General features: G+C 37.4%; 1 protein-coding gene across 1 annotated transcript in view; it reads right to left on the bottom strand.

The window, feature by feature from the left end:
• Positions 1-6344: 6344 nt before the first annotated feature.
• nedd4a (NEDD4 E3 ubiquitin protein ligase a) overlaps positions 6345-10314 on the bottom strand; it is a 40197-nt gene continuing 36227 nt past the window's right edge. Inside the window, exon 29 of the mRNA XM_031758041.2 lies at positions 6345-9105. Within this exon, the coding sequence (XP_031613901.1) occupies positions 9003-9105 (103 nt within the window). The 3' untranslated portion in view covers positions 6345-9002. The remainder of the gene's footprint in view (positions 9106-10314) is intronic.

Below are 10314 nucleotides of genomic sequence, written 5' to 3'. Positions count from 1 at the left end.
AAAGACTCAATTTTGATCTACTGGATGGCTGTGGGAAATAGGAGAGGGTGCATAAATTTGAGACTTTTAAATATGTATTTGTAGGTTTTACAGCTTTTCCTACTGATAAAAACTCCCCTATGGCCATTCATACTACACTAATCTAAATAAGTAATCGATATACAATTAAATGAAATAAATAAAAGACACTTCCTGTTTTTCTCTATCTACTGATTTTCGCTGTGAGTTCACAGTAAAAAGCAAATGAACAAACAAAAATAACAAAATTCAATAAAAAAGAACAGTTATAAAAAATTTCAGTTTTATAATTGCAGGACAGTCTGTGCAATGAGCTACCAGAACGTTTTCAGTAAATTTACATATTTATTTCTTATAATTTAGGGCTTAAGCAGTATCTGTTTGACCATGTAGAAAAACCAAGCTGTATTGTTAAAATTGTACTTTATATATTAAAATATCTCAGAGATTAAATGTGTGATTAAACTCTTTTAGACAGTTTCAGAAAGCTCAGAAAGTTTCACTGGTCCTGCTCACATAAGATCAAAGTGGGCTTAATGTGGTTCACAATGTAAAATTAATATGATATCCCTGAGTTATAGTGTTTGCCAACTTTAACGAGCCGTTGCACCCCAGTGATCAAAAGGAATCATGGTCAAAACATGAACGCTGCCAGCTAAAAACAATGGAAGGGATCCAACATAGCGTGTGGCAAAAGATGCTGGGCTGTTCCCGGTAAGCTGCGTCTCAGGCAAGTTCAAATAAAATGAGATTTTTATAATAGGAAAACATACAGTCAGACCATGAAAGAAAATGGACAGAAAAAATAAAAAAGGTTTTAAAAATAATACAAAAAACACTAACAGAGGGTTCAGAGTCACCTGACTCTGTGTTTCTAATATTAATATATAATATTAAAGGTAGAGATGCTGTCTGTCTCCCAAATCCAAACTGGGAGCTGGTTTCACAGGAGAGGGACTGAAAGCTGAAGGCTCTGCCTCCCGTTCTACTTTTAGAAAATCTGGAAGCCCCAGTAAAGCCTGCCATCGGAGACCAATGTGCTAATATAATTCTGTGGGGCAAAGTTCAGTTCTTGAAGGAAAAATAAAAAACATGCTTTTGAATGTGGCAGGTTTAAAAAAAATAAAGCATGATGACAGGTAAAGTTTTCTGCTGAGATGTCCTTATCATGATGTGTAAATATCTGTATTCAAATAGATGTCTGTTCGAAATAGAGAAATGTTTTAGTGCAGTGATGGCAGATAGAAACTTAGCTGAGTTTGTGCCTGAAGCTTGGATGATCTGTTTAACACTTCTATGGCACCATAATGTAAATCATAAGGTACAACTACTTTAAAAAAATGCAATAAGGTATTAAACAACACTTTATTATCTGACCAGCCTCCCCCGTACACACAACATCAACCATCTGCAGCATTATAGTTTAGAGAGAAATCAGTTGGTGACCATAAATAGTGCTTAACATGAGTTTTATAGGTTATTTAGTAAAACAGAGTAACATGATAACTGAGAAGCCTTCATCTGCTGTGGAAAGCTGTCAGTGGAGGTGCAGAAGCTTCAGGATGAATGAGTACACTGATGTCTTATATGATAAGTTTTCAAAGTCAGTGATTAATCTTCAAGCTGAATTTTCATGTATTTTTGCTCTGCTCTTACAAAAGTTGAATTTTCTTCTTTGGCACATTAATACTGCACAATTTGTATCAATAACATCATGGTTAGATGCTTCACAGTCATTTTCTGTGTAGTATCAGCCCAAGCACCCATGATACTGCCCAGCAGAGCAACACCAACATGACTCGGTCCACCCTTATCAATAAATGCCAGTCGCATTGATGGGAACAGATCCCTCAGTATCAGAGGCCAGACTTTTCAGACTGAGAAAATAATGTTAATGGAAATGAGTTTGTCCTTTAAACCTGAGCTCTGCAATTATGACGAAGCACCAACAGGAGCGGGACAGCTGCTGTGTCAATGTCCATATTGATCCGATGTCCATCACTTATTGTGGGGAGAGATCAAACCCCCCACCTCCACATGCTCCTTCACTTCCTCCCTTTGTGAATCTCTATAAAGCAGCAGAGCCGCAGGCCAGCTGTGATCTGAAAACTGAAAAGGAAGAAGGGGACGAACGAAAACGGCACTCCTCTGTAACTGGTTGAGTTTATCAATACATCATCAGACACTGACTACAGTAAGAGACCAAAAAAAAACCCAAAAAAACAATCTGTGGGTCTCTCTGCATTCAGTTTTGTATTTAATAAGTTAAAACATGCTCTCTTGGGTTGAGATCAGGTGACTAATTTGGCCTTTGAAGAATATCCCATATCTTTGCCTGCTTTCGTTGCTCATTTCCTTCTAGGCAGAGAGCATGGCCCTGCACACCTCACAAGTCCTCGTACTTCTGTCAGCAGTCACATCATGAATAAACACCAGTGACCCAGTTCCACTGTCAGCCATCCCATAACATGAACATGAGCTGTTCCTTTGCTTCTCCATACTTTTTTCTTCCCTTTATTCTGGTGTAATTTTTAACCTTTAATAATTTATCCTGCTTTCATCTGTCCAAAGAATTTGGAAAAAAAAGGGAAAAGAACCCTTTTTTTTTGGCAAAGTCTAACCTGGCCTTCTTGTCCTTGGGTTCATCCAGGGGTTTGCACCTTGCTGTAAACCCTCTGTTTTCACATTCATACATTTTTATCACTTGATTACAGACTTTTTACACATCTAACTCCTTGTCTTGTTCTTCACTTCTTTAGATGTTGTGAACTTAGCATCTTGTCAACATCTCTTTGCACCTCATATTTAAAATTACAGTAAAAATCTGCTTATTTTTCTTTGAAACATCACGGAAACACTGTTATTTCTGAAAAGTTAATGCAATACTTTTGTTCAGTCCCTGTAATTAAAGCTGAAAGTTTGCACTTCAATCACACATTGATTGGTGGATTGATTTGAAATGGACTGTGGTGGTGCACAAAGGCAAAACTACAAAAAAAAAAAAAACCCTTATTGTCATATTTCTGGACAAGATTTGATCCATAATGAGAATACATGAGAGTTTTTCGGTGATATCCACCCAAAACTGCTTAATAAGAGGACCACAGCATTCTTCACAACCACAGCAATACAATTTTAATGATGCATGATCAAGTTTCTTCAGCGTACAGGGTTTGGCATAGCTCCTGTGTATTATTTATAATTGCATGTGACACAATTAGATGTTTTTGTTCCATATATTTTCAAAGAAAAGTTATTACTCGACCATAAAATTGATTATCAGCTCTTCAATTAAAGACTGTCAAAAAACAAACAAGCAAACAAACATTTGTGTGTTACTCTAAGCTTACATACATATACATGACTGATGAGGTTTCCCCTTGCTGTACTTGTACCATAATCCAATAATTGGCCACAACCTCAGTTTAAGTGGTGGGCATGTCTCTTACATAACATGGGAAAGTGAGGGTCTGACCTCATTCATGGTCAGTGAGGATCAATAAAGAATTCAGTTTCAGCACCTGCCAATATGCTGCAGTTTGGTGGGTGGAGTGATGTTTAAGCTCTGCAGCCAGATCAATGAAGTAAAAGTCATTACTGGGTTATGAATGTTGGTAAGGGTGTGGGTGAAGGGGAGCGAGCTTTCCCCAAAACCTACCATTATTGGCTGAGGACCTTATCCTGCTGCTACCACCCATGCCCATCCCCACTGACCCCTGAAGTGTCCAAAAGGCCGGCCTGAATCGTGTGTAACCTTTCCACTGACCTCCGTGGAGTGTGAGGGTTTTTTTTTTTTTTTACTGCCCTGATGGGGGGTTGTGGAGAAATTAGGACTTTGGCTCTTCAGCTGAATCACACAAAAGGCTCCAACAAGAGAGATGTAGATGTGTCCTCTCCACATGCTACTCTTGTTCACCAGAAACAGTTCACATGAAATGAGCCCTCCCCCCAACAATACCATGGCTGTTATACAGTGAAATGTAACTTAAAATGAATCACAGCTGGAAATCAAGAAGCAGAACTCAAAAAGAGAGAGAAAAAAACAACAGTGTCACTGCCGGTGTGAGCTGAAGCAACACCAATTTGCTCATAAATTTAGTTTTTCATATTTTATAATGTAACCTAAGATCAGTCAGAAGAAAACTGATGAATTAAACACTTCATTTGCACATAAAAGCTCACTGAGCTCTCTATGCTTAAAGCAGATTTAAGATGTTAAAAGTATCTCTTGCAAAAGTTCAGTCTGGGTTAAAATGAGTCCAGACTTGCAGGTATAACACTAACTAACTACAATTTGTGTTCACTTTAAAGCATGGATGTTACTGCTCTCTTGTTTCCTATTATAGTACACAAATTTAAACAGTACCATGCGATTTTGCCGACATGCTTTGGTTTTATCCACATGTGCAGGCATCTGACTGCTTTTTCCAACTGTCAGTGTTTTTCTGCACTTGTCCCTTACAATTAATCTGTTAAATAAAATAATAATAATAAAAGCATAGCAGTTTAGTGATGCCCTAACAGCTATGTTCAGGAAAACTGATTGTGTTTCATCTCCCCCAGCTGGAACAAGTCAGTACTACAACCACAGACATGTACAGGGTTAGATCAGATTTAGACATGTGATTTTTATTTCCACACAATAGTCAAGTCACTTTTATTTACAGGGTATGATTAAAAAAAGCCAGAGTTAACCCAGCATGCTCTCCAGTTAAGTATCCAAGTACTAAACAGCAAAACAAGTGACATGATAAAAATAAAAAAGCAAAGCAAAATTTACTCTATTAGTGAAAAACATAATAAATGCCAAAGCTGCTGAAGTTTAATTTGAGCATCAGAATGTGAGAGAAAGGTGATTTAACTGACTTTGAATGTAGCACGGTTGTCAGGGGAAGACGTGCAGTATAGGGCCCTGGGTGGTCTCAAGCCCAGGCTGTTCAATTTCAGACATGTGGCATATGGCCTTAGTTATCATCATAGTTTGATTTGTTTCTTCAGTTTGGCCAACCAATCTGCACTGTAAATATGACACACTAATCCCCTGCTGCAAAGAAAAGGCAATAAAGAGGTTGTACTGTCATTCTGTTGTAAGGCCTGTAGTTAACGTTAATCAGTAACTTCCAATTTAGACATATTTATACTGCATTTATACATACAAAGAACCACTTGTATGTAATCTCTTCATCTCTGAAATAATTCAATCATGTTACTGATAACAGTGAATGTGAGACAGGAATTTTCTGTGACTTACTGAAAGTATTTAATCACTATGTGTTTACACACCACACCGCATTTAATCATTAATTACTATTAATCTCTGGCTCTCTCCCACAGTATGTCTTTGTCCTGTCTTCCTTCCCTCACCCCAACCAGTTGGGGCAGATAGCTGCCCCTCTCTGAGCCTGGTTCTGCAGGAGGTTTCTTCCTGTTAAAAGGGATTTTTTCCATCCCACTGTCGCCAAAGTGCTTACTCAAAGCGGGTTATATGATTTGGGGTCTTCTCTGTTTTCTTTGTGTTATTGTAGGGTTTTTACCTTACAGTATAAAGCACCTTGAGGCAATTGTTGTTGTGATTTGGCGCTATATAAATTAAAGTCAGAATTCTGAGAAAAAAGTCAGAATGCCAAGATTAAGGTCAGAGTTTTTTTCCTCAGAATTCTGAGAATAAACAACTTTGAGTAAAAAGTCAGGATTCTGAGATTATAGTCAGAATTCCGAGGAAAAAGTCAGAATTCCAAGATTAAAGTCAGAATTCTTAGGGAAAAAAAGTCCGAATCTGAGAACAAAAGTCCGAATGCCGAGATTAAAGTCAGAATTCTAAGAAAAAAGTCAGAATTCTGAGATTAAATAATTTTGAGGAAAAAGTCAGAATTCCAAGATTAAAGTCAGAATTCTGAGAAAAAAAAAAGTCAGAATCTGAGGTTAAAACCAGAATTCTGAGAAAAAAGTCAGAATTCCAAGATTAAAGTCAGAATTCTGAGGGGAAAAAAGTCAGAATCCTAGAAAAAAGTCAGAATTCTGAGAAAAAAGTCAGAATTCTGAGAATAAAGTCAAACAAACAAAACAAAAGTCTTTGTGAGCCTATTCTAAATATATCAATCCTCTAACATATATAACATGAGGAAAAAACAACTTTCAAAGGGAAATAAACTTGTTTGCATTTAGTGTGACATGGCCACTTTTGTTGACCTGTAGAGGTATTGGTCCATAAAACTAAAACTTGTCTGATTTTGAATCCTGTATAACAAGAATCTTTCAAAACTTAACAGCTCCCTATCAGAAGGACAGCAAAATAAGGTAATAATAAAAAGGAAGAAGAGACTGGATAAGTGTTTTTACATGTCTTTATTTTTCCCATACATTTATATTCTGTGTTATAGGCCATCACATTGGGATTTAACAGCTACAGTTTGTTCTGCCCTTTAAAATGTTTTACATACGCCATCGATTTAATGCACTTACAGGTGTTACAATAACAAAGTTTGATATATCCAAAATGAAGTATGTATTAATTAGTCTTCAGTAGGCAACAGGATGTTCATTCATTTCATAGACCAGCAAATTCGACGACTCATGACAAATAAAAGGCATTGGTATTTAAATACCATTGAAAGGAGAGAATGTGCTTTTCTCAGCAATGCTCACATGTAAACATCTGAAGAGATGTGCGCTTAAAGCATCAGATCATGATTTTAAAGAGCGGTTTATGCAGGCGACAGATTGGCAAAGATTTCAGAAGTAAGACTCATCAATATTAACAAAGTGCTTCACTTTATAAAAGAATAGGTATATAAAACTGTGTCGTCAGAGACAAAAACCAGCCCACAATTTTCTTTCCTTTCATCACCGACCTGTAAACACGGCAGTTATGTAAACACGTGTCTTACCGTTCAGAAAAAGTTCAAAGTACGGCTTAAGCACAGTTACTTTCTCAAAGTAACTGCATACAAAAGGTACTACGAGTAATTAATTTTGAAAAGAACAATCTGTACACATTTTAACAACCAACAATATATATATATTTTTTAAATTGCACTCTTAAAAATAGAGCACTTTGCTGCAATTAGACACCCTTGATGAGTAAAAGACAAAATGTCATTCACTGACAAAAGTCAAAGCATAAAATCTAACACACCGTATTAAAACTGTATAAGTCAGTCTGTCTACTAACGTTTATGCAAAGCTAAGGAGCTCTAAGGTAAATGTACATTTATTTATTCTTCTGCTTTATAAACAGTGTTGAACTCGAGCACGAGGAGCTGTCGAATGAACAAGAACAGATACCGAGTGCAGAGATGCATCGAGACCTGTTCGACAACAATGAGCAACTCCCGAGTGGCAGTTTAAACAAATGCAGTCACATTTGCATGTTCAGTTATGGATAGTACATCAGCACAGTCCAACACTGCAGACAGTCACTTCTCCAGATCTGCACACAGACAAGAGCGTATTTAGTCTGTTACTGGTCCTGGTATTGATACATCACGACCACAATGATTTACCAAACTGACTGATGGCAGTCGCTCACATTTGTAACCTGCACATTTTCTGCTAGAAATGCTTCTGAGGTCTATGCATATATATATATATATATATATATATATATTTGGGACACTGCATCAGTGTTTAAAAAAAACAAAAACAAACAAACAAAAAAAACTGGAATGGAAAAAAAAAAAGTTAAAAAATAAAAAGAAACTAAATTAAAAAAGTTGTTTAATCTTTTTTGCTGTTTAAGGACATTTTAAACTGTTGAACAGAAACACCCATTTAGTGTATAACAGCAATGGAGACAAATTAAGTGGCGAATATGGCTTTTTTTTTAAGCATTAAATTCTTGGCTTTGCTATAGTGTAATAGTTTGTACACCGAGCATGAAGGACTTGAATGTAAGAAAGTGACAGGGCAACATAAGACCCAAAATGAGCTGAACATGATTGTATAAACAAGCACGCACAAAAGCCGTGAACTCCGGTTTACTAAAAAGAAAGAATGTGCAGTGAGTTTTGCGTGCACCTCAGGCGTAATTCAGACTATTAATTCAAATGTTTTTATAAAGAAAATGGGGCTTGATGAAGTGGAAACACATAATATTATTAATTAACTCTAAATAACTCTGAACCTGCCCCTGAACTTTCACCTTTCTTCTGATGCAGATTTTCTTGCAGCTTTTGATTCCACAAATGGGTCCATCACATAAAACATTTCCTTATCCCTGCTCTTCCCCTGCCATCTCTGATCAGTTCCTCACTTTCACATTTGGTATAACTACCCTTTTTTTAAACGTCCAAATTAAATAACCTGAGGTGCAAACAGTGGTTTTATTAACAAAAAACAAACAAACAAACAAACAAACAAAAAAAAAAGAAAAAAAAAAGAGTGGTTACATCCATTCATGTCTAAAGATGCAGTGGAAAAGCTTGTTCATGTATTTACAGTTTCACAAACACTGATGTTATTAAGAGAGGACAATGTGACTGAAAGGATGTGTGTACACATCTGTCTTTATGCATCTGGCTGAGCAAAAAGTGACTAAAACTAAATCAAATGTCCATTTTTAAAAGATAATTTTTTATCATAAACTGTACAGCTGTTAATCACATTCACATACTGTTATCGCTTCACAGAATCAAGTTATTTAAATATTTGAGTGTTTTCGCAGAACAAATAAGAGTGAATACACCTTTGAGCGACTTGCATCAGAGAATTAAATACTAAGATAACCTGATTTGTAAACTTTACAACACACAGGGTGACGTAAAACCACCTCCGTCACTCCAGATTTCATGTCCTTTCTTCAGGTGGGCCCCGACAGAGGACTCATGTGAGTCTTGTTGCTGTCCATCTTCACAGCCGGCAGGTTAAAACCTGAGTCTGATACACAGCTTTTTTGTTGTTTTTGTATTTTTTCCCCAGGAGCATCACGGAACTTTGCTCTACTCTGATGACAGCAATGTCAGTTCATCTCATTTCCCACGTATGCACTAATCCACCCCGTCGAAGCCTTGTGCATTCTCTATAGCGATGTTAAGTTTCTCCCTCAGTTCCTCAAAGGATTCGTACGGAGGAAGGTCCAGCCGATTAAAGCTTTAAGAAGCAAAAGAACAGACAAAAAGACATTAAATTTAAGCAGATGCAAAGAGGGAATACGCAGGAGCGTAAACACCGTGATGTGCCAGTGAAACTAAGAATGACAGTAATACGCCACTAGTGGGCTTCCACCAAGTCTGCACTATGAGATACAGTAGGTAGTTTGAAGGCAGCACAAAACATGGATGAAGTTTCTGGTCTGGGAAGTTGCATTCTTTCTAAGACTCGTCTGACTGCATGAAGATTTCTGGTTGTGCAGACGTTTATGAAAAAACTGCCTTCAGCTCTCCTGCTCTGCGACCTCTAGCACTTTCCTGATGACTTTGCAGGCTTAATCAATAGTTTCTGGTCACGCTGAATAGAACATGAAGTTATAAAATTTGGTCATTTATTAGAGTTGGAAAGGACAGTTATCCAGGGTATACCATTCTTCAGAAACAGGGGTACAATCTCATTGGTTTCTCGATGGACCAGCGTGGTTGTGCACACACATCTCCACAGACAGTCATCTACATGTTGTAGCTCTGTAGTGTCACCAGGAGGCGTTGTTCCAAATGTGTGGACCAACACATCTGTGGGCTACAAGCTTGCTTATGACGGCACCTCACTAAACAGCCACATTAAGGTGGGTACATACATGATTGATACCACTCTCTTTTCAACAAGGTGCTCAATTTCAACACAAAACATGCTCAAAGCAAAGTGACGCTAATGCTTTAAACTGGCACTCTTTCTAAAGGCAAGTAGGGGCCGGGGCTTCGTGCAGGATTTGTGTTGAATCAGTTTCCTGGGTAGAGGCTCATGGGAAAATCTGAGTAAATCCAGTCTTTTTGGGTTTGTGGATCCCTGCTGTTTGTGTGATTTTCCATTTGTCTTTCCAATTTCACCAGGGGGGATTGATGGCCCAGTGATAGGTGAAGGTGGTTTTCTGGAGTATGATTAATTGTTTAAGAGATTCCCACCTATCACGTAATTCTTGTAAGGTAACAGTAAAAATATAACAAAGCTGAAATGGCTAAACTCAACTGTGCTAATACTACAAGCCTCACTGCTAGATCCACAGCAAGAAGAGCAGGGGAAGAAACAAATGTGCTTTTATCCTTTTTAAAAGTTGGCAAAAACCTTCTATAAAATCTAAAACGATCCTTTGTTAAAAACAACTGTGTCCAATATAAAGGGAGAAAAAAAAAAGCAAAGCACAGTGAA

The sequence above is a fragment of the Oreochromis aureus genome, linkage group 1 (assembly GCF_013358895.1).
Source record: "Oreochromis aureus strain Israel breed Guangdong linkage group 1, ZZ_aureus, whole genome shotgun sequence".
Lineage (NCBI taxonomy): Eukaryota > Metazoa > Chordata > Actinopteri > Cichliformes > Cichlidae > Oreochromis > Oreochromis aureus.
The sequence above is the reverse complement of the archived record's forward strand: the minus strand, read 5'-3'. Positions and strand labels throughout refer to the sequence as shown.